This window comes from Scylla paramamosain, chromosome 27, assembly GCF_035594125.1.
Source record: "Scylla paramamosain isolate STU-SP2022 chromosome 27, ASM3559412v1, whole genome shotgun sequence".
Taxonomy (NCBI): domain Eukaryota; kingdom Metazoa; phylum Arthropoda; class Malacostraca; order Decapoda; family Portunidae; genus Scylla; species Scylla paramamosain.
Window position 1 is genome coordinate 2,634,481 of NC_087177.1, and position 25,912 is coordinate 2,660,392.

At 43.9% G+C, this 25,912-nt stretch overlaps 2 protein-coding genes across 2 annotated transcripts in view; one reads left to right on the forward strand and one right to left on the reverse strand.

Moving 5' to 3' along the window:
• LOC135114041 (phosphatidate phosphatase LPIN3-like) overlaps nucleotides 1-15,664 on the reverse strand; it is a 72,879-nt gene extending 57,215 nt beyond the window's left edge. Inside the window, 1 exon segment of the mRNA XM_064029694.1 lies at nucleotides 15,509-15,664. Within this exon segment, the coding sequence (XP_063885764.1) occupies nucleotides 15,509-15,606 (98 nt within the window). The 5' untranslated portion in view covers nucleotides 15,607-15,664.
• A 1,486-nt stretch (nucleotides 15,665-17,150) lies between these two features.
• Nucleotides 17,151-20,122, forward strand: LOC135114040 (uncharacterized). The gene is made up of 7 exons (XM_064029693.1): nucleotides 17,151-17,252; nucleotides 17,444-17,589; nucleotides 17,953-18,109; nucleotides 18,357-18,516; nucleotides 18,791-18,957; nucleotides 19,241-19,355; nucleotides 19,649-20,122. The coding sequence occupies exons 1-7, from the start codon at nucleotides 17,250-17,252 to the stop codon at nucleotides 19,882-19,884; spliced, it is 984 nt and encodes a 327-aa protein (XP_063885763.1). The 5' UTR covers nucleotides 17,151-17,249; the 3' UTR covers nucleotides 19,885-20,122.
• The last annotated feature ends 5,790 nt before the right edge of the window (nucleotides 20,123-25,912 follow it).

Sequence of the window (25,912 nt, forward strand, 5' to 3'; positions counted from 1 at the left end):
GGATAACTTCCAAACTTCCTAAAATGACGTATTTTTAGTTATAATTGAGTATATAATTAGGATGCAGTCGTGGTGAATGAGTCCCAACTTCTCTGTTACGAAATTTATGTGTTAGCTTATGAAAATGCTCTAATGGCATCTAGGATCTAATAAAAACGATGATCAGGGTATTGAAAGGGTTAAGATGCAATAATAATTCGATCATACAGCGCCGAACAACAACAACAACAAGAACAACAAGAAACACAAACAAAAAGAAAGGCAAAAGAGCAAGACATGGATGGTTCGTCGCCTGTGTTACGTACAAAGCGTGTCTCATCATCCTTCCTGGTCCCTGGCGGGTGTTAGGTGTCGCGCTGCATCATGAGATGGTCTGGTCGCCTTTGTTGACTCGAGAGGGGAGGCTTACACGCTCTCAGACGGCCTTGCTATTGTACGTGCACTCAGCTACTAAAGAGCTCATGTTTTTTGTATGTATTCTGTTATGCTAGCACTTTTTTTCCCCTTGTGTATGTGTGTAAGTGTGTGTGTGTATGTGTACCGGATGTTGCCAATCACATGACTCCATTCAGCCGTAAAACAATACGAGCAGTACATTCCATGGCAAATAATGGGTGTTTAACTTCATAGTAAACGTTCTTATGGCGCAGTAAACGTGAACCATAAGCTGAACGGTCTCGACAATCTCACCCAATCGTCATGCAGAATTATGACAGCTATTCGCAATGACAGTAACACGTAACAGTTCTACAAAGCCAGCACCAGCTACGCCACAGCCTCCCGCCCGTTAGCCTTCCGCCACCTCATCCATGTCACTACTCTAGACGCACCCCAAGGTCAATCTTCTATGGAACTATACATAATCCTACACCAGGAACTCGTCACTTGCAACCCACGAACGCGGCAGTGAAAGGTCAGACGGGAAGCGATAAATGGCAACAGCGCCCCGTCGGCCTTGAGGAAGAGTAAGAGTAAGCACAGAATCCTCGTTCCCACCACTATTTATACTGCAAGTTAGAATTTATTGCTGGTACCTACACAAACCTACGAACCTCAGTGTAGTGTATGGGACTTTTATTTATGTGTCTTTTTAAGTCTCAACAACTAAATGACGCCTCTGTGTTAACGTTATTTTCATGATCACTAACAAGTAGGTATTGTTTTTGTTTTTTTTTTCGCTTAACTTCATTAAAAAAAAAAAAATAAAACTAGAGAGCGTTTCTGTTTTCGTCACGTGTGGAACGGAGCAACATCGCAGCATCCAGCCATTGTGGCAGACCAGTTTCTTGAAGCTGGATGCGAGACAGACCTTGGATCATTAGTACCACGCTAGTATTCAAGACATCAACTGAATACCTCAAGTCGTATTATGTAACACTATTGTGATCTCTGATGAGGAAAAAGACCTTTGTATGTTCCCTAACATCATATTTAGTAAACTATAATGTCTTCATATACTGAAGTTGATACACACAACATCTTCAGAGGCATTCATAGTCAGAAATCTGGCGGTCTTCCAGAAAGCGTCAACAAGAAACAAGATACAGTCGAGGCGCAAGGCAAGAAGGACCACTATAGAGGAACTGCAGCAGAATAAGGAATTCCGTTGACGCGCCTCTTCTCGGACTCCCGCGCCTGCTGGAGTTGCCGCTTCTACCAAGAATACACAACTAAGAGAGAGAACGGCACCTGATAATAAGATCAATATAAAAACATAGTTATCCTCACGACGTCATCCAACAAGATTATCAGCCAGTCAACATGAGCATCACGCGGCACGTTGCTGGCCATGTGTCGGAGTCTGGGTGAGTGGGCGACGCCAGCCTCGGCATCCCCGCGAGATGGGATAGGGACCGGATGGGAGGGTCAGGCGGGGGGCAAGGTGATGGGGGATAGGGCGTGGGACGGGGAGGAAGAGGGTGTTGGCGTGTCTGCACGACGCATCTTGTCAAACCACGTGGTGCGGCGCATGGTACAGGTAAAACTGGTTGTTTGAGCGGCGCATGTGTGTGTGTGTGTGTGTGTGTGTGTGTGAATTACGCATAAGTGAATACATGTGAATTTCAAGAAGCAACATAGCTTCAAGTTGTTTGATTTAATTACAATACAGTGCTGAAGAAGATATAGCTACAATAGAAATACAGATACAGTATGTGTGTGTGTGTGTGTGTGTGTGTGTGTGTGTGTGTGTGTGTGTGTAGTTTGGTAAGCAGGGATATTAAACACATATTTGTGGGGAGGTAAAAAGAAATTGCTGTTGTTTACTACCGCTGAGGGTCATCTGAGTGCCGTCTGGGAATGTAGGCAGACAACACCATTATAATGAAATATGAACTGAAATATCTGACGAGTGCCAGCCACCCATTTAGCGTTTCACTTCAGCGTACCACGAGCGCCGCAACCCAGGAGTACTGCCACGAGGAGCCAGCTGGCCAGTGCAGGTCGCGCCACAGGGCCAAACCAGACACGGCACACACCCCATCGAGCACCAATCACCTAACGGGATGCAGGAGGGGAATACCAATAGTAAGACGCAGACTTGGCCAGAGGACCAATGAGAGAGAAGAACCATCACGCCACCTCCTCATTCTGTGTGCGCCACGCTGACCTTGGGCCACACCGCAAGGCCACACTGCTCTGGGGCACCGCACCGTTTCTGCTACACAACCAGCAGCCTGAGAGAGAGAGAGAGAGAGAGAGAGAGAGAGAGAGAGAGAGAGAGAGAGTGTGTCTACGCAATATTTATTATATAATCGGATTTCATGACTGCTGCAAATTACATCAGGGCTCGGGTAGCCTAGCCACCGAAGCAGCCCCTGGAGAGACTACACAATGAACGTGATGTAATACCGCACCATGACGTGTGCGTAAAGATTAACGCTCTCAAATAACTCTGAGCAGCAAAGATTGATAAAACAAAGATTGGGGTAGCCGGAAATAAGTTCTGAAAAGGAGAAGAAACAGATACTGACAAAATGTGACGTAGACAATTTTATGCCATGATTTACTTTTTTTTTACTATATAAAGCAAAGAAGAAGAAAAAAGAAAGAAAAACAGCAACAAGAACAGGAAGCAAACAAACAAGAATGAATGAATGAAAGAAAGAAAATAATAACTATATGGGCCAATGATAATAATAATACCAAAGTACGCAAAAAGAAACGCAGTGATACAACAAAAAAGTTCCCTGACCTCTATGCGGGAGAGTTCCGCGGTGCGCCTCATTGCCGTATATGGCTTTCCCTCATCCTTGGTGGGCTGAGGGGAAGCCTTAGTGAGCCCCGTCTTTGCGTACTGCTGAACCGTCTCCATACGACACTTGCCTCAACCACCACCACTATTATGTAACGTGCTATAGTACCGACAGTGTTCAGAATTATAATATCCAGACAGGATAATCTACACAAACAGGTGAATATTTTGACGCAGTTAGTCCCTTCCAGCCCTCAGAACACATGATTTACGAGGCAGTGTTTGTCAGTAAGGCTGTCACACGATTCAGCCACACTTGAAGCCTCCGCAACTTATTTCATTAACCCTTTACATGCAATATACAACAATTCCTGACACTAAAACGATGCATGAAATCCTTATTAAGAGTCTACAAGAAAGAAAGGGATTTATAATAGTAAGTTTTGCAATTTCCAGCCATTGTAATGTAATATTTAGAGGTGGCTGTAGAACAATAAGAGATATCTCAGAGTGGTTAGTGATTAAGGAAAGACACATCAAGTGGCAGTGAAAGGGTTAAGAAGCATTAGAAAGGTATTAAGGATTGATCAACGGTTACTAAAAGAACTTCACATGAAAGGATAAAAAGGTGATATTAGATACACATTTACAATTATCATGACCACCAGTTCCTTGAGTCCACAGCTTAACAAAGGCCTCCCAGAACCTCCTCTCATCTAGGGGCCATGATTGGGTGAAGGTTAAGCCAAGACATTCCGCGCTGGCTAAGGAGTCTTGCTGGTGAACGCATTAAGTCTGATTTCTCTCGGTTGGGTTGTCTAGTATAGCTACACCTGTCGTTCCAATACGTAAGCCTTTTCACTGAGACAAGGCAGTGTTCCATTGGAGAGCTCACGCGAAGAACACCTTAAATAAACTCAATTACAGCAATCCTTGAAGTAAAATCCATTTAGAGAGAGAGAGAGAGAGAGAGAGAGAGAGAGAGAGAGAGAGAGAGAGAGAGAGAGAGAGAGAGAGAGAGAGAGAGAGAGAGAGAGAAAGAGATCCTGAGGTGAAAGAGCCAGACAGTAGACAGTGCTTTGTTAATGCCATGAACACTATTTTTTAAAACACTCGCACATGAGGAAGTAACTTTTAAGACAGATTTATCCTCACTGAGCATATCTTTAGCTTTCGAAACTGCTCTTACTGTGCAAGAGAGAGAGAGAGAGAGAGAGAGAGAGAGAGAGAGAGAGAGAGAGAGAGAGAGAGAGAGAGAGAGAGAGAGAAAGTCATGCAGTCATTCCCTCCTCTTTCAATTTATAGAAGCAACGAGTAGAGCGTAAGCCAGCAACGTGAATTCCTTTGGGTGCTGCAGTGCAAGCTTTCCAGGAGATAAGGTGGTGTGAGTGTTCGGCCTCGTGCGTCACCTGTGTGGCGTGTGTGGTTCAGAATGGGCCGAAGGAGGTGCGGCTTGTTCTCGCGCTCCCATTGGTGGAGGCGGGACGGCTGAGGCAGTGGCGTGATGCCTGTGGAGAAACCTCGCTAGTGTTTTCCGTCCTTTCTCCCTCGCCTTGACTGCTTCGCGTCCTGGTACTCTTTGTTGGGCGAAGCTTACTTCACCCACTCACCACGAGCTTCACTGATACACTCATGATGAAGTTGTGGCCCTCACACTACATGCATTAATAACTTGTCAACACCTCAGAATCACTTACTCCCCGCTTGTGCAGATGTATTCCGAGCTACGTACCACACGTAGGTACTGTACAGTAAAATCCCTCTTATCCGGCATCAACGGGACCGCCGACATGCCGGATACTTGAATATTGCCGGATACTTGAATAGAAGTGAAATTATGTCCACAATCACCACCCTATACTCACGCATCTTACCATAACAAAGATCAGCTGATCTTAATCAGCAGCTGATCTGATCAGCTGCTTAAGTGTAAGCACAACACGCTTCCTCTTTTCTACAACTTTAGGCATGATGAAGGCGTCAGGCGATAAACAGTGCACACGCGGGACTGAGTCACAGAGTAAACACAGTGCAGTGGGCCGCGGGTGGCGCGAAGCAGTGCGCTTTGGTGGCGAGGGGACAAAGTATGCCTCGCGCGGGAATTTTAATCGATTTTATGAGTACACATTGATTTTTTATTGATTATAAGGCTCGGGGAAAAATGTGCCGGATACTTGAAGCTGCCGGATACTCGAATGCCGGATGATAGGGATTTTACTGTACATGTAAAGCGACATGGACATCCAAAATAAGTTACGTAAGGTGTGACAGTGACATAAGTTAGTGTCAAATGAATGGTGCCACCCCTCCCTCCCTCCTCATCCCCACTACCACACAGCATACCTCGGTCTAGTCATACTTGTTACTGCTGAGTACTGTTTTAAAGGAACCCCGTGGCGACACACTGACGAGAGATCATGACGTATCAACTACCCTACGCATGGCACTGGAGCTGACAGAGGTGGATTCTTCACGAGGCTGGCACAAGGGGCGAGAGAGGGGAAAAAGGTTACGGTGGCAGGTCTGTGTGTCAGGAGGACGCGCCAGCTGGGTGTTCATGCGGCGTGATTCCGCTTTGTTACAGCTGGCGAGGAGTGAACGTTTGTGGAACGTTTGTTAAAGTCTTGGCTAATGCAGCGCCTCACTTCCCGGCCCTTCAAGCAAGGAGAATAAAATAAATGTTGAATGTAAACAAAACGAAGAAAAAGGCACATGTGTGGGGCGTTCCTTCAAATATTACATCACAACCTCCCGGCAGAGTTACGTAATCTGTCGGGGCGGCGCGGCCAGACGGGCAGTGACCAATGAGTGGAGGGTTCGCTGCCACAGGGTTATGTAAGGGATGCTGAAATGCGTATCTTGGCTATTGTTTCACTCCCACCATCACCAAGGCCATCTGTTTCTTTGGTTATGAAAAAGACTCACAGACTCTGATTTGGCATTCCCTCCACACCTGTATAACTCAGATATACACACGCCTACCTACCCACCTACATACACACACACACATATGGACATCTGCGATCCCTAGTCACGACACCTCGGGGCACGAATGTTTATTTTTACGGTGCAGCAAACCCTGGCGAGAAGAATGTGCTGCGCCACACTGCTCCATGAAAGTGAATGGCGCGGCGTGAAAGGGAGAAAAAGTCACGTAAACATACGCATCATGAGACTTGAGAACCCGCATGACTACACACACACACACGCACACACACGACCATCCTCAACGGTACGGGCAATACGGACATGCAGCTGTGCTCTCAGACATAAATAGCCTGTGTTAATCTACTGTCCCCTCGACCTTGGGTGCCTGCTTGAATGCCTAGTAGGTCCGGAGAGGAGAGGGGGCTCTGACCTTGGCATATATTGGCTGACATACGAGTGATGAGGATGCGAGAGAGGCGCCAGAAGTACAACCACCTCTCCTCCCTCGCCCCGAAACACTGAGGCATCCAGTAAAAACATGCGCAGAAAGAAACTGCGCGTTGTGTCATTTGAGAGAAAGGAAAGGCGGTCAGCAGTGAGCGGGGTGAGGCGAAGCGAGTCCAGGCGAGGCAGTAAACTTATTAGGGAATCACATTCACTCATGATCTTCAGGTACACACAGGTGTTATTCACATTGGGGGGTACTGTACCTACGCTCCCCCACCATCTTAGCTTGTCACACACACACACACACACACACACACACACACACACACTTATAAAACTCCCGATTTTTACTACTACTACTACTACTACTACTGCTGCTGCTACAACAACAACAACAACGACAACAGCGACAACAACAAAAACAACAACAACAACAACAACAACGACAACAACAACAACAACAACAACAACAACAACTACTACTACTACTACTACTACTACTACCATTTCTCCGGTATATCGATTTTTTAGCGCTCTCTCTCTCTCTCTCTCTCTCTCTCTCTCTCTCTCTCTCTCTCTCTCTCTCTCTCTCTCTCTCTCTCTCTCTCTCTCTCTCTCTCTTATCGTTGCACCACCTTACATCAATCACTCCAATCGACCTCTCTTTATCGCCTTTCATAACTCACATATATTTCAAGCTTCCCTATCAGGCAGGTTTTTGTACTCCACTGGGTATAAATATCTGACCAATACACGTGGTCTTCCCTTGACATTGCCACGCGCAGTCACCCACTAATCCCCTCCCACTGAACTCCCCCCATATGCCAGTGGCCCAGGACTCCAATCTGCTCCACGTGGCTGTTAAATATCAGTCACTCAACAACGGGATAACACGCATAAGCACTTTTTTTTGTCAAGCTTGTTTACTACCCTCGCCCTAACCAGTATCACTGTACACAAACAAATAAACAAACCTTGAAAGACCGCGATAAGATAATTCACACTTGAAGGAGGGTGAAAATACGAATAGAATAGGTGATGTAAGTATTTATCATGTACTTATAATATACATACTCTACAAACTTATATTTTTATCGACTGGGAAAGAAAATAGATTTAATACCGTAGTTAAAAGGAGCCTCTGTACACTTTCTTTCTGACGATGATGATGATGATGATTATGAAACCCGTAAGGAACAAAACACCCATATCAAACATGCAAGCAACGTGACCACAGTACGGATACCAGACCCCTCATGATCTGGCAGCGGTCTCCCTCACATGTACCAGCCCCTCCCTTCCCTTCCCTTCCCTTCCCTTCTGCAGCAGCGATTTCAGACTTGCTTCACACTCCACACGACGGGCGGTCATAGTCACACACACACACACACACACACACACACACACTTTTTTTTTTTTTCATGTGGCGGTTGGGTGTTTCTGCTGGCATGCGGCGTCAGTTTCCAAGTGATAAATTTCCGCGCTGCCACCTGTGTAATGAGCATAATTAAACGTTGTTTTCGTATCTGAACGTACTACCACTACTGATACTGCTGCTAAGAGACTGCTTTTATGATCTGCTATACCATTTCTCAAGTATTTAACATCATATGGTAGAAACAACAAGTGTTCCTACCATATGAAGGTGAGAGGTGTTATTACGTAATACTGACAACACAGCTCTCTAGTGGCAAGCTTTTGAATCAGTTTGGCGATTAAACTGTTACGTGGCAGCGCAATAGTTAAATATTAAGAGTAACACTGCCCTATGTCGGCAATAATTCTGTCTAGTTTGGCCACTCCACAACCCTCTGGCAGTGAATGTACTGATTGCTTAATTGCAGAAGCAGCTTGTGTTTATTTCGGAGCCATCAGCAGTGGTTAACTCACAAAACAGTTGAAGCAGCTCGCATACAGTGACCAGGGCAGGGCTCTTGACGCTAAGCACACCCTCGCCACGTAAGGGATTCATGACGAAGCAGTATTTACACCTGCGGCAGCGTAACCATGAAAACATCAGCTTTATAGTACTCTGAAGGCACAGAATCTGGTTAAAGTTCTAAGTAGACTCTGCTATTTCATTTTCAAACGGGGCGTGTTTTCTTGTGGTGTGAAAGCGGTCATGAGAGGAGAGGCTTATTATCGCGACGCTAAATGTGGGCGATTCAACACGTCACTTATTTATAGTCAAAAAATGGGTGAGGAGGGTCGGAGGAGTGCCAAGAAGTCAGAGTACATCTACCCAACATTCTCATTCCTACCCTTCCCCCCACAAAGATCGTGGTGTACGAAGTGTCCACCCTGGCCCTACCACAACACGCCCCGCCCTGCGCCCACCACCCACCCTCCGCACCCCTCACAGGATACTTCTCAAATTCCTTCATCATCGCATAGTTTGCTCCTCCTACGCACGTTGTCCCTTAGTGCCCAAGCGTGTCTGGCCTTGCACCACCACGCCCCGTCCCTGCCGCCCTCTTTTTCCTTCATATCGCTTCCCTCATTCTGGTTTACACAGCTTTTTCCATCCCCCCCCTCGTGTCTCCTGCCTGAACCCGCGCCTTGCCAACCCTCGCCTGACTGACCACGACGCACTACCAGTCTGACCACACTCCCACCTTCCAGTTACCACCACCACCACTACCACCTCCTCCACGCTCCGTCCTCAGCTCGGTGCACCAAGCCACGCACCCTAACCCGGAAACCCCTAGTGAGCATTCCTGACTTGGAGAATTATTAATCGATGGGGAAGTAAGGGTTAGAATAATACCATGTGAACACCTGTTCCCCCCCCTCCCTTCCGCTCCTCTCCCTCATCCTGCACCTGGTAATGTAAGATACTGTCATTATCAAGGAACAAAGGGAGCGTGGTTCTGTACTGGTGCCACGCTGTGTCGAACCGCAGAACACAGATTCAAGGAAGCTAAAGTCATAAAGCTTCCTTGAATGCATTAGACACTGGCTGGTTTCCCTCCCTTCTTTACAAACTGTTGTTAAATACTAGAGTGGCACTGGTAGCTACGTAGTTGCCATAATCCACTTAGCCAGAAGGACAAGAATACATAATCTGGTTGTGGCGTGCTGTGATGTGCTGGGTGCCAAGCCGTGGACCGCATCCGCATTGGAGAACATACGAATCATGGTTATACACTTGAATAACATTAATGGGTGCCGCAGTTCACAATATCAGATCAAAAAATAAAATAAAAAATCGATCATAACTCAAATACAGCATAAAATAATCAGCAAGTCCACATTTTCCTTACATTGGCACTGTAGGCTTGTTTGGAGGCTCTCACTTCCCTCCCCCACCCTCTCCCTCCCAATTTATCTCTATCCTTGAACACCCCTCCTCTCCACTCCTCCTCCGCCAGCTGTCCTGGGAGCGTACCTAGTCCAAGTGATAGTAAGGGTGACGGAGCCTCGGGAAGGGATGTGGGGGGCGTGTGACAGGGGTTATATAATGGTTAAATCGTCTGTCATCACCTGGCGGCGCGATAAGCCACCTGGCGGGAAACTGGTAAACAAAAGTGATAGTGAATGAAGAGCGTGACCTTGAGAATCATTTAGCTACAAGAAGATTGTTGTACTACGTCTCTCTCTCTCTCTCTCTCTCTCTCTCTCTCTCTCTCTCTCTCTCTCTCTCTCTCTCTCTCTACTGCATCGCCACGCACCGCTACACTGACTCATCACCAGTATCATTACCACCACCACCACCATCATCACTACCACATCACGAGTACTACATCCACAACACCACACCCACACCTCTACAGGAAATCCCACTCATCCATCCACTCCCTCTATGCTCATCCTTCTTCACTACTACCATTACCACCGCATTCATTCCACCACGGCCACTACACCACTACTGGTACACTAAACCAGGCAGGCACTAAGCTAAATAAACTCCCTCATCCATCTCATCCACTATTCCCCTCCACATCCTCCAATCCATCTTCATAATTTGCGCCAAGGACAGCAGTTCACCCAATATGCTGCTTGTTCTTTTTTTTTTTTTTTTGCGCTTCTCTCTCGGGAACACCTGTGGGCTTGTTGGCCGGCTACCTAATCGCGCACCTGTCGGGTTTAGTACGTACATACTCTCTTTCCCTTCTATAAATAAAGTGTTGAAACTACTCCGGGCATTGTGAAGCTTTCCCTGTCCTTGCCTAAGAGCGTGATCCGGCTTCTGAGAAATGTTTTGGCACTGTTTGTTATTCTGTAGAGTTGCACGTGCGGGGGAGATCATTAATCGTGACTCTCTCTCTCTCTCTCTCTCTCTGATTTGGTGCTTGGAACACATATTTATTCACGAAGGTCTTGTACATTGTTCATTATTATTATTTTAGTAGTAGTAGTAGTAGTAGTAGTTATTATTATTTTATTATCATTACAGTACTACTACTACTACTACCACTACTACTGTTTTCCACGACGCATTCTCTCTCTCTCTCTCTCTCTCTCTCTCTCTCTCTCTCTCTCTCTCTCTCTCTCTCTCTCTCTCTCTCTCTCTCTCTCACGAGGACCACGACAAACAGCTGCGCCGCCCAGCATGACTGGACGCCGGCCAACTCGCGCCAGGGTTTGAGTGTGATGTCTCCCCTCCCTCCCTCCTTCCCTCCTTCCCTCCCCCTGATCCAGAGTAACTCAATCTGCTCACGCCGCCTCTTGGAACTGCCGCTTGGATTCTCTTGGTAAACTGAATAGGTGGAAAATATATGGTAAATAAATACACTGTTCTTATATATATATATATATTATTTTTATTATTATTATTTTATCTAATTTTATTTATTTATTTTTTTAAGTGTGCATCGCTTTATTTTTTCACTGCTTGTCCATCATCAGGTAATTTTCCTCGTAAGATTGAAAGTCAGCATAAAAATGGAGACTAAGAGAGAGAGAGAGAGAGAGAGAGAGAGAGAGAGAGAGAGAGAGAGAGAGAGAGAGAGAGAGAGAGAGAGAGAGCAAAATCATAAACAATAACACAAGCATTAAGAAGCAGTCAATGAATCACCAACTGACGCATGTACGGAATAACAAATCTTGCCTAAAAAAAGAAAATCTCAAAACATGACAGTCTCACCACCAGCTCCTCTTACTTGCACTTCTTTAGTCTCGCTTTACGTCCCCCTGTTAACCCCCCCCGCCACTCTTCCCGGTAAAGACAGACCAATTACGTAAATCATTTTCTCTCTTTGTTTTCCGCTTGACAGTGAACTTCCTCGCCTTGTTTACATTTCTCGTGGCTTCAGGTGATCACTCCTGCCTTCTTGCTGCACATTTCCGTACTGCGTAACTCAGCCATGTGCCACAAATCTACAGACAAAGAAAGTTGTTGAAGTTAGCATGAAGGATCACTGTGTTCTGCTTCAACCAATAGTTTTTTTAGAGCCGGGAACACGAAAACTGGGATATGCTTGATTTCCGAAGTATATATATGTGTACATTTCGTACCTAGTAGACTAAGTTGGGTTATAAAAAGGTAAGTAAATAAAGTATCAGTTGCATCAGGTCACAACAACAATTTCCCCTGTTTATTTTCCATAGGTAAGTCCTCATAGCCAAGAACAGCAAGGCACAAGGCACGTGTAGCCAGGTAGGGGGGAAGGAGACAAAGCTGCAGCCTGTGACCAGCGTCCGCCTGTTAATATATTGGATTATAGGCATGATGTTGTAAACTACTCCACGCACATAAATAGACCAGGTTGGTGGTCGCCAAGAGGAAGCAGCGGGAAGCAAGCAGGAAGCACCAAGGAGTAAAATGAGAAGTGAATGTTCTCTTGAGGTTAGTGTACGTACACCAGGATGGCCACGAGCAGCATCTTCACTCAAGACAGTTAATCCGTTTACACTCGTTACGAAAGCTTGATGTGTGGCGCAGTTACTCTTCTTACCTCCACCGCTCCACCTCTGGCAGTGACGGACAGCAGATTAACGCCATTCTCAACTCATAGGAAGATTTGTGAATAAATGTATATCTAATGGCCTTAAACGTCAGTCCAGCGCCAGTAGAGCTCCATGATTTCAAGTAAATTTTAATCTGCCTTTCGTGACATTGAATTTTACGTAAGTCTTGCATTTGTAAGGTCACACTACATAATGCCGTGCCGGGTGAGACAAAAGTAGCTGTCATTCATTGATAAACGTAACCAAATGTCACCATCATCTTATCCCACCTTTATCTTTAATTACGTCACAAGGTCTGCTATACGTGATTGACTGATTTGCTTATTTGGATGATGTTTGTGTGTATTGTGGTATGATAATTACATGTAAACAACGATGATCTGATTCCGTTAATAATCGTGTAATCCTTTTTCTCTTTTTATATATGTACTTCTTTTATTTGACATATAATTTCCAGTTCCCTTTCTTTCGAGATAAAGAGAACTTCGTCTGGAGGCAGGGAAGGGAAGTGGCTTGCGTCCTCTGGGTCTCTGGGTCAATGTTTGGGAAGGGCGGCCACGGTCATCCCATTTTAGGGAGCCACGATTGCAGATAGAAGGTCACCAACTGTTCATTTTGTCTTATCCAACGCTTACCTTTCCGGGTTGGTCTTGGTGGTTAGGGGTGCTGGGGTCAGGTTGAGGGTAATTACTGTAGAACAAAGGTTGCCCACTGTAGGCTCGCTGTCAAACGTTAAGCGAGGTAATGAAAGGAAAGTCTTTGGGAAAACTAGGAAGTGGCAACTGGCTCTAAAAATCAGCTTTGTATCTTATTTCATCAAGCAATATTTCATATTTTCTCACTTGAAAACTGTACACATTATTACTGGATCATTTTACCAATCACAACAACATAACTGATTACAAATGGACGTAGACTATGTAAGGTCAGAAAAAGGTACAATATAACTAAAAAAAAATAAAAAATCAGAAAATAAATGATGAGGCAACACTACTGGGAGCATACGGAATGCACAGACCGCGCCATGAAACCTAAGTTCCTGAAGGATACAACACCACGGAGAGTTGTGGATTGCTAGTCATCGCGGCAACCTGACGTGGGTGTGTAACCTACTACGCATCGGCTCACTGGGTCCTGTACTATTGTGACTGTGGACGCTTGCAAGGAAAGAAAGGAAAGAAAGCTCTTGTTGTTTAGATCATCCTGACTATAATTAGGAAAATGAGACGAGTAATCAGCCTCATGCTCACCACTTCCTTTATAATTTGGCAAAGAAGGCCGAGTAGTGGAGAGCCTGAGAGACAATAACATGGCGTGAGAATTCGAGGTGGGCAGCCAGGTGATCTGCCAGATTGCCAGGCACGCGGCCTTGCCACCCGCGAAGCACCACCTATGCATACCTACCTTACGTAAAGGTCGTTGGCCAAGAATACCAAGCTTAATGGAGGATATTTAATATTTCAACAATATATCAATTAGAACACGGTTGGCATCTCTGCATGAATTGAATAATTACTGAACAGACTCAAACCCGCTGCTGACACACTACTGGCACAACGCACACAAGTCTGCAAGCATCTTAGGTCTTAGGAGACAGTGCTGACGGGGTGCTGTGTCCCGTGTGGCGGCGAATTCTGTGCTGGGTTATCACTGAGTAGTGTACAGTGACACTTCTCGGCGGAGCGATCCATCTAACCCTCATCTGAAACAGCATCTGACGTGTGTAAATGCTTGGGAGCTACTCGTTAAAACATATCGTAATGCTGGATAATGGCAGGTTTTTTGGCAGTATGACTAATCATTAACAAATAGGATGTTATTTTTACATTCGCCTCAAACCCGTGGCCGCCAGGCGTGCCCAAGCTCAAGGATAAAAATACTTGGGGACGGTTTCGTGGGTATCATGTCCTTCTCTCCTCACCTCTATCCCACACCCTGCACATGAATGTCATCTGTGTAAGGCTCACTCAGCACCACGCAAGAAATACATAATCATCCATATATCGGTGGTGGAAGTTCAGCTACTAAACGACTTGCACTTCCACCTTCCATTACTTTACCTCACGCGTCCCCTCCTTTCCCCGTGCCCTCAGGTCTGCCTACCGAAGGAGCATGGCAGCTTGGGAATAATCTTGTCCTGCACTTATAAAACAAATAACATTTTTAAACCTCCCGCCCTCCCACAGGCACCGTCTCCACCTCTGTCAGTGACTGCCCAGCCCTTCCCTCCGCCAGTTCCCGGTTTTCCAGTGCGCCTCCACACGCTGTGTCAAAGCGTGCAGATATGTGAAAGTTCGCGTAACCGTGCAGGGTTACCTCCAGCAGGCGTTAGTGATGGAATCAATCTTCCCCAATGAAATATGGGAACAGATTCTAGCCCACCTCCCTCTGCAGGAGCTGCTCTCTGCTTCCTGTGTATGTCGCCAGTGGAGACATCTAGTGAGAAGGTGAATGTTACATAATTTTCTTGATTTCGTTAGTTGTTTCTCTTACTTGATTCTTATATGTTTCCTCCACATGATATTTCTATAACCAATGTAATCACGCCATGTCAAGTGGCAACGTTAGGGCATAGCATAGGAGCTCAGCAGTGAAAATTCGATTACCCAAGTTTTCTATGGGCTGTAGAGTCAGAGAAAACGGAAGATATCTTTATGTGGGGATCCTGCGTTAATTTTTCTCGACACGATTTTCTTTTCGACATGGATGTTTAAATGTCACGTGATGAATCCTATGATGCCGTACCACACGGAACCGTCACAACCCCTACACCAGACTGTCTGATGTTTGCCTACGTACATGATTGACGCCACTCTCACTCGGTCGCCAAGCTCATGAAAATTATTACTGGGTGACTGGTTCGTGATGATTGTTCATGGCATGCAGTACTACCAAGGCTCTTTACTGCCATCTAGAATTCTCCTACGTATACTAAAAGTGGGTTAAAATGCATGCCGGGGCTGCTTAAAAATAGATATTAAACTGTCAGCCGGCGCTAGTCTCCATAACACTGCAGTCAAGTGTACTCACCCAGTGTTACTCCTCAGGGGGCCCTTACGGGGTTCAGAGGTGTTCTTGGCAATGTGTTCTTCATATTCACACGTTGAAAAGAAAAGTTTCTTCAGCATTTTCCGTAGGCGTGATGAAAACAAAGCCTGTGCAGCACCCAGCACGAACACTTTTGTTTACTTGTGACGTCACTGTCGCCCAATCATTATCACTGCGCTGGCAGTACGAGCCTATCTTCCTGGGAAAGTAAAGAAAATAAATAAATAGGAAAAATGATGATGATGATGATGATGATGATGGTGATGATAATGATACCAATAATAGTAATAATAATAATAATAATAGTAATTGTACCTTATATTATTATTATTATTAGTAGTAGTAGTAGTAGTAGTAGTAATAGTAAAAACAACAAAATATATAGATAAATTCTATATAGATTATATATATATATATATATATATATATATATATATATATATATATATATATATATATATATATATATATATATATATATATATATATATATATATATATATATATATATATATATATATTTTTTTTTTATTATTTTTTATTTTTTTTTTTTATTAATTAATTAATTTATTTATTTGTAATGATGTTTGGATTGATGCAACGTTAGAACAAAGCGCTTCTCCTTGCCCAGAGTTGATGTTCTTCATTTCCTGTGTATAATTTATTACATATATGATGGAACTGGTAAGTACACCGTGTGCTGCCATTTGTTTCCACCACTCTTTTCCATTAAAGCTTAATTGGAATCCAAGGCAAATTAATAAGATACAAAATAATTTAACCATGAACTCTTTAGTTTAAAAGCGATGCATCTGAAGAACTCAAATTCGACATTTTAGTTCTACCAGACTCTGACTCATTCTTGTAAGTTGTGTAGTGAAATGATAATGCAAGGGAGGAAAGTTTTTCATGCTGAACTGCTCTGAAACGTGATGATGATTATCACCTGAAACTATTTATTTATTTATTTTATTCATTTATTTATTTTATTTATTTATTTATTTATTTATTTGTTTATTTATTATTTTTTTACTTCAGGATATGTCGTCAGCGGTGCAAGTGCCTACCGTCCCGCCTGCTGGCGGAGCTGGTCCACGAACACTACACCACACGATGCCGCCCGCGAGGTAAGGTTCTGCTGTTGCTTTTAAACTGAGATTGTAAACGCTGGAAGCCTGAGAGGGGTATGCCAGTTAACTGTTCAAAAGCTTCTATATCCTTTTACAGAAGGGTTGTGTAGATTATTCTCAGTACTTAGTACAGTTTTCTGTGAGTGCTCTCATCTTTTGCAGGGATGGACTCGGAAATACCTGACGGGAGAGAGGAACCAGACTGGCTCGATGTGAGTCGCATGTTGATTCAGACTCAGGTGACATCACGGGTGGATGCGTGCAGCGTTGTGTCGCAGATGAATCAGGTCATTCTCCTCACCGCCGCCGGTACGTGACCAAGGAATGGAAAGTCATCCCTCAAGTTAGGAACGAGCGCCTTGAGACAGGTGTTATTCAGATGGAAACATTCAAAATAACAGCATCTTAAGATACCTCTTCTTTCCTTACCAGCTGTATACTGTTCGTTTCTGTATAACAAATCCTCTCACCGTGTTACACGTTCCTTGCTTCAGAAAAGTTCGTGGTGGCGGTGACGCGGAGTGAGGAGGACCAGTCGTGCACGCTGAGCCTGGTGTCTGGGGAGGGGCGCGTCACTTTTCAGTATCTAGTCCATGGTAAAGTCAACAAGGTGTGTCTGGTCAGGTAGGCAAAGTACATAGCCTAACCCAACATAATAATTATAAAATCACATCGGTTTGGTGTGATTTGCTTCCTAGTTATGGACATCTCTCATTCCACCACCGCCATCCTTATTTCATGATTAGCTGCATCTTTTCGTAATAACTTAGCTGTTTTGGGATTGCAGGTGTGCGTCCTCGAGGAAGGCGGGGAACCCTCAGTGCTTGCCGTCAGCGTCAACAAGGAGTTGCTGGGCCTGCTGGTGCATCCTGACCTGCGTTCCCTCACCGCCCTCACCATCACTCCAAACCTTGCGGTGGATTCCAGGATATGGTAAGGACTTCTTCAGTGAACATCATCGTACTGTGTTTTCATCCACATACTCATTTCTTATTTAACGGACAATTATTTTCCAAGATAAAAAAAAAAAAAAAAGAAAATGAAAATAACACCAAGATTTGAAAAATGTTCTGTATACACATTTATAAACACCTCATACAGTACACCTAGATTACATATAGAATCCCCCTCATTAGTGCTTCACTTTTCCTGCATTTCACACTCCCGCTGCTCCCTCCCTTCTCCGTTCACAGGTTTATTCATTATTCGATCAAGAATTCTTCCACCAGAATTAACCATACCTGCACTCTAGTTTTGAGAGGTGTAATATATTAATACCAGATCTTGGTGGACCAGTTCCGACGGACAAACCCTGGTGGTGTCCCAGCTGGAGGAGAACTACCACCTCTCCGTGTACCGGGCCACGCTCCTGCCGGGCCGTCTCCAGCTCAGCCTGCAGAGTCGCATCCGGACCACCTCGCCGCCCATCTGCTGGGACTTGTGGAATGGATTTGTAAGTGTCTGTGTTCAATGGAAATTGTCACCATCAAGTTCAACAAACATTCCTTTAATGAAAAGTGGAAAATATACATGGATGTTGTTTATAAAATTACTACATGATAGAATTCTGCCATAATAGATACTCCTTAAAATGTTTCCATGGCTGAATACGCAATATTCTTCTCGTCCACTTACATCGTGTAGGACAATGGCGCCTTAAAAAGCTTACCCATGGTAATGATACTGTTGTCCACATGCAGGTGACGACACTAGTGCCCAGTGGCCACATACGAGCTTACACGCTGTGCGGGGCGCTTGTGGCCGAGTCACCACTGTATAAGGACCTGCGGTACCCCAACCCCACACTGCTCGCCCGCGGCCTCGTGTTTGCCTCAACCATCACTTCGCGGACACTGCTGTGTGAGTGTTCCTATCAGGATGATGAATTACTATGACTAAGTTGTTGTTAATTAAATAAATTTCCGGTTTCATAACAAGAATATCATCTCTTGTTACCATGGCCACTTTCTTATTTCTGTTCCTTCGTTCCGGTCACCCACCATTCAGACACAGACTCTTCCAACTGCAAACTTTTCTCCCTCCACTGAAACTGAAGAATGAAATTTCACTCTGCAGCTATTATCTTTGTCAGACTACATACCTGCAAACACATACTTACCCTGTCTTGTTACAGCGTACTGGCACATGGACCGTGACCGCGACTACTGGCTGGTGGGGGAGAGCGTGCTCACCAGCTGGCTCCAGAGGGGGGCGCACGCCGTGGGCAACACAAGTCATCGCAAAGAATTAAGGCAAGATTCTGGCAGCTCTGTTTCCAACGGGTCTTCTTCATTTTTTGAGGTTAGTTGGGCTTTCATGTGTCTTGTCATTTGACTCACGTTCAACGTCTTACCCTCTTTCATTTCTGTATCATTATCTTTCCATCAATAAGTCTATTTTATTTTAGTCTTCTGTCAATTAAATGAGTCGGGCATATATCACTAATGTGACTATATTCTCCTTTTTCTTCTTACACGTAAAGACAGTATTACATGGCATGTAGCGTGTCTCTGCACCAGTGAGGCACAGTGCATGTTGACATTATATTCGCCAAGCTGTACCAGTGATCGAAATGACTATTCAGGGAGGGAGCAGCTGCGTGGTGACGCTGGCGAAGGTGAGGCTCGGGGCCGCTGTGCTGCTTGAGGTCACCATAGTGCAATACCAGCGTGGCCTCGTCTTCTGCGGCACAAGTCAAGGCAAATATTTCATTCTATTATTATCATTATTACCATTTTCACTGTGATCATCATGGATGCTTATTTACTGACATGTCAAAACGTAAGAGCAAGTAAACATACAACAAAGAATAAGGATCTCATCCCCATAATTGGATTTTCAGTATAGTGGAATTTGACAGATTGATTTACGTTCAGGCGCTGCAACATAGCGATCATGTGGCTCCGCTTCAGTAGAGGAAGCTGACCATCGTGTGGACAGAGGACATTTGTTACAAATGTGAAGGCATTGAGTGTCTGGCTTTCATCTTCAGGTTACTTGTTGGTGTACAAGATAATGGAAGACACGTGGAAGAGCGAGGTTGGCCTGAAGTGGGAGGTGTTGGAAGCCTGCATGCCCTCGCTCTGCCTCTCCCTCACGCGCCGTCCCCTGGCAAGGATCGCCGTTTGCTTCATCGACGCCGTCATCATGGTGACTGTAGGGGACAGGGACGGCAACTGCCACATGGTCTCCCTCCCCACCTCCGCCCCCTATACCTCTGCTTCCTAGAAGCTGCCAGAATCAGATCCTTGGCTGTGAAGGGTCCTCAGGATCCGCCCCGCCCCCTCCCTGCAGTAACAGTCTTGTTTTCTCTTTGAGACTTGTTTTTATAGCGTTGGCTCAACTCAGAGGTTTTTAACAACAGCACATGATAACTTTGCAATCAACATCATCGACTTTTATCAATTTGTTACTTAGAGTAAATATTTTGTTTTATGAAGCAACATAAATAAAATAACTTCTTGTTCGTGTTACGTTTACCATAATCCCATGTTATCTGAAATTTAGTTAAGAATTATGAATTTCATAGCAGACTGTTGTACCAGCACACAGGATGCCGCGGTCCTCTTTGTTAAAAACAAGAAATGCTATGCATTTTGTTGGTGCAAGAAACCAAAGATAATATATATATATATATATATATATATATATATATATATATATATATATATATATATATATATATATATATATATATATATATATATATATATATAAGGTCCACCGAGGTGCAAGTCAAGATAGAAAAAGGGTCAGAAAGATTATCCAAAGCTGGAGAAGTGTTTTGAGACATTGAAAAAAAAAAAAAAGTCATAGGAAGGGGAAGATTCAGAAGCAGGCAGGGGATTCCAGAGTTTACCAGTGAAAGCGATGAAAGACTGTGAATTATGGTTAACCCTGGTATTAGGAAGTGGACAGAATAGGAGTAAGAGAAAGTAGAAAGTCTTGTACAGCGAAGCCACGGGAGGAGGGGAGGCATACAGTTAGCAAAATCAGAAGAGCAGTTAGAGTGAAAACATCTGTAGAACTTAACAAGAGATCCAACATTGCAGCAAAGAGAGAAAGGCTGATTATAGTCAGAATATTAAACCCATCAAATAACATGTAGAATTGTGCTGAACATTAGGCAGAAAACTAGAAAAAAAAAATAATAACGAAGTAAGATTACAGGAAGCACTTCACAGACCAGCACAGTTCTGTAACGTCGGCAAAGTGAGAGAGTTGTGCAAGGCCTCTCTTCAGGAGTAAGGATATAATGCCTTGCATTAGAAGAGTAATCAGATGATTCACCGACTTAGATACATACATCACATGCAGAAACAGTGTCATATTGTAACGATATTAACTTAATTTTTGAAAAGCCGAATTTTTTTTCCAAAGGATCAAGTTTTACTTAAAAAAAAAAAAAAAAAAACGAATGCAAAGAATCGAACACAACGTTGAAGGACTCATTACCAATCGAGGCATATCGATCGTCGTGATTCAAGTGGAGTTCAGTCACCATTGAGTGAGTGTCTGCTCACTACATTGTTATCCTCACTAGACTGCAGGAGCTGCTATCTTTCTGCGTCACCAAGCCAAGGGTATTTGTCCACTCGTTACAGGCGTAATAATGTGGACTGTAATGTGGAGCTCTGGGTTGAGATGCATTGTCAATAGAATTATGTTGCAGTCATCAGAGAGTAACAGATCGGTGTGTGTGTCCGGGATCTGGGTGGTGTCGTGCCCGCCGAGGCCTTAAGTAACAGAGGAGCTGATTGATCCTGACAGCCAGTCCCCTTCCCTCCCTTGTTAAGGCGTCCACCACCTTAATTGATCGAAACACGGTCTTCATCAAGGAAGGCACTCCATCCTCCTCGGTGTTCATTGCCTCATTGTCTGGTGTGTGTGTGTGTGTGTGTGTGTGTGTGTGTATGAATAAGTACATGTGTACGTGCTTACCTTGTGTATCAGAGAGAGAGAGAGAGAGAGAGAGAGAGAGTGTTGGTTCCTGTCCTTGTGTTAGAAGTCAAGCAAAGTAGTAACAGTACCACAGCTGCCTACCCTCTTTTCTCACTGAAGAGATTGTCCATGGACTAAAAAATAAATGGATAAGAAAATAATAGTAATAATAATAAAAGTGACGCCTAGGTTCTCACATTCTGATGAAGCCCGATATACTCTCAAGGCACCACCGTTTGAAGCATTGTGAAGCGAATAGGAAATCAAAATCAACGGACGCATGATCGCTACTGAACAAGCTCAGTCTAATGGCAATGCCTTCATATGATTGATAAAGTGCTTGCTAGCGAGAAGGCTCCATAAATATAGTTCCTGGTAGGCAGTCATAGTTCAAGCAGCACGTGCACCTGTTGCTCTGAGGTTTGCATGACCGAGAATGAATGAAGCGTAGTTACCAGCGGCTCCATAATCCACTTCCTGCACCACTTGACGGAACATATTTCCCTTCCCTGGGAAATTCCCTGAACCCTTGCGACGTGTTACCTGCGTGACGTCAGCAGCAGTGGCAAGTGCGCTGTGCTGGCTGCATGACGTCAGCACCAGTGGCCACCGACCTGTCACTATGACGACAGGTAAACTGAGACAACCTGTAGCGGCGTCGATCTCACCTTGGCATCCTTAACCTTCATTAATAATTCCTGTGCTGTTTCCGTTACACCGAGAAGGCACACCACTGAAGCTCCAGTCCTTCAGATAAACCTGACTCCCTCCCGTCCGGTACACACAACGTGGCTGAACGTGAATGTGCTGCGGGGACCTTCGTGTTGTTATCCTCAGTCATACGCACGAGGTGACGTAATTCCCTCTTAAAATAGACAAGAGGTTCCTCGAGTCGCACGTTACTAATCGTTGTTTTGTTTACAGCAAATAACTAGCATTCCAGACATTCCTCCCCATCTCCCCCCCTACGTTATACATAAACTCCCCCCACTCATCACCTACACGGTCCGCCCCACGCACCTGAAACCTCATTAACTTACCTTACAGAACCACACATAGCGGCCTCCCCGACCTCATTAGACACACGTAGTACTTACATACATACAAGCCTATATATTGTCACTACCCTTCCACAGTGATACACACACACACTGAACACGTACAGGGACTGAAACGATAGACGAAAGAGAAGCAGGAAAACGAAAGAAATAAGGATCAGAAACGTCATTCACTTACGTAACACTTCCCTGTCTTGTCTCACTCACGCATCTGTACTTGTATTGCATAAAGGGAAGTCGATCAGAGAGAGAGAGAGAGAGAGAGAGAGAGGAGGGGGGATCACAAAGGCAACTAGTATATTTAAACTTTCACAGTCGTTGCGTTTCTCAATTAAGTCGAGGAAACATAATTTCTAAGATAGTTTTCACACAAAGGAACATTGAGATTATTGCAAGATAGTCATTATTACTTCGCGTTACGGGAGTCAAGAGTGTGTGCTGCCTTTTTTGTTTTGCTTTGTTTAGTTGTTGATGTGTCTGTTTGTTCATTCGTGCGTTCCTCTGTTTAGATATTTAGTTGTTTATTCATCTACCTTTATCATCATGTGCTAAGTTTGTGTGTTGCATTTTCTCTCTTCTTTCTCTTTGTCTTTCCTTCATTCTTCTTTTCTTCTATTTCTTTCATTTATTCCTCGTTTCTATGTATGTTTACTTATTAACTCATTCACTCATTCATTTACTCACTTCGTATCTAAACATTCACCTTCCATCGTCGCCTCAGAGTCCACAGTTTACTACAAGCCGGCCAGCGAGCGCCCTCTATAAACAGAATAACTCCCAACACAAACCGTATGGACGAGGTAGTCTGCTTATTATTCATGACCCTGATGCCGTTACGTCACCATGCTAGTAAATAACCTTATCAATAGTGTTTATGGGGAGGGAGAGAGGGGTATTTCTTGATATAATATGAATGAAGGTCAAAAATACAGAAATGATGAAAGAAAATTGTGGTCATTGTTCGCTATTATGTATATTTTTGTATATCCAGGGTTGCTTCGCTCTTCTCATTCTCGTTTTCTGTTATTTTTTTTATTTCTCCGTTTTCTATACTCGTTTTGTTTACCTTCTTTCGTCCTCTCATTCTCATTTTCTCTTTTTCCGTTTTTTTTCAACTTTGTAGCTTTTTTCTTTTTTTTCTTTTACACCCTCGCGTTCTTGCTTTAGTTTGCTTTCCTTTGTCAACTTCTTCATCGCCGTTCTTCATTTTTCTTCCTCATTTCTATTTCCCTTTCTTGTAAGAACTTCATTTTTCTTGTATTCCTATAACATCACCATTTTTCATTCCTTAATATTCTCTTTACTGCTGTCTTCATTCTCTTCTCTTCGCTCCTCCCCCTTTTTTTACATTTTTTTTCTAACAGTACATAAATAAGACACGCTAACGAGAGCCGTAATCCAATGGTCGACCTTACCAATTCTTTCTCCTTCCTTTCTTTTCGCTATTCTTGTTTTTGCATTGATATCTGTTTTTACCATGAGCAGCTACAACGGAATTCTCACTATCGCATATCAATACAAACGATGCGGTGCTGAGAGGCAGGGAAATGGAAAGAGCTTTTTTGGTGTCAGGAGTTTGATTCAAGGGAAATGTTGCCCTGTTACACGATACACACGCGAAATGTTTTGGTTAGAGAGAGAGAGAGAGAGAGAGAGAGAGAGAGAGAGAGAGAGAGAGAGAGAGAGAGAGTTAATATTTGACATTTCTGGCGTGACTTTAAACATGATTTCCATTATATAACATATAGAAAACGAGGTATGATGCTGTTCGCTGCTTTAGTAAATATGAAGGGTGTACTAAAATAGTTATACCCTTTACGCACCGTATGCCCTAAGAAACTTCGCAGCTCCCAAACATCTCTCCATTACTCTTTGTATACTGAGGAAAAATATAAGCCGATAATTATTAAACTATCCATTACCTGAAGAGCCTTGCCGGGTAGAAAATTTCAGTTATTCAGGAGCTCGTAAGGATAATTATTGCACTTACTTTGTAGATTGCGAGTGGGAGTGTTGAGGTCCGTTTGTTAATATGATCTAAAATTCTCTTTTATGAGCCACACTTTCGTAGTTCTGGGTGTGTTTAAAATGTCACGTATTATTGAAGTGTTTTCATAAATGTTTGAATTATTTATCACTGAGTCAGCTGTGTTATTATGACCTCCTTGATGAAGTGCAAAAGATCACTTACCCATTCGCTCACTCACTCATTCACTCAATCAATCAATCAATATGATGAGGAAGTAAGGCCATTTCTCATTCAGTATTTCCCAAAGGTATTACAACTCATTCAAGATGCATTCACGTTCAGTTTGGAACACGCAAAGTGAAAAGAAATATTTTTAAACTTTTTACCTTCCTCGCGTCCCAGTTATCGAGTGAAAAGGGCTTCATTAATGGTGCTAGGCGAGGGTGACGATAGCGCAGAGGAGTAGGCTGTTAACGATCAATGTAGCGAAGGGCAACCAGGCCACTACACTGTTGAATAACGCCCTTATCGGTCACTGTTATAGAGGGCCATGTTTTATAATCAACCTCCCTGCCCTCCCTTCCTCCCTTCCTGCCTTCCTGCCTTCCTTTCTTCCTTTTCACCTCGCCTTAGTCATCCAGTCCTTCATCCCACCCCACCCTCTCCACTCCCCAATGATACTTCCCCCATCTCTCTCTCTCTCTCTCTCTCTCTCTCTCTCTCTCTCTCTCTCTCTCTCTCTCTCTCTCTCTCTCTCTCTCTACCAAGGACAACAATGGTAGCAAAAGTAAACATTTACAGTTTCTCGGAACCTCCTCTCCCAACACACACACACACACACACACACACACACACACACACACACACTAACACATGCAAGCTTCTTTAAGTCATAGTATAAACATGTGTGTGTGTGTGTGTGTGTGTGTGTGTGTGTGTGTGTGTGTGTGCACCTCAAAAACACGGAACATGTATATTTATATTCGTTAGTTTTTGTAGGTTTGCGTCATTTTTATTTTTTTATTTATTTTTTATTTTTTTTATATTTTTCTGCATGAAAACAAGGAACCCACTGGAAGGTTCATGTTACCTGATTTTTCTGGATTTGCTCTCTGGAAGGACGCGATAGCAGCTGTGATTTCTCTCTCTCTCTCTCTCTCTCTCTCTCTCTCTCTCTGCACTACACTTCTTAAATACACTACCATCAGGTACATATTCTAACCGTTCCCATTTAATTTTTTCATAGACAAAACAAGCCACTAGCATTATCTATAAAAAACACCACGGG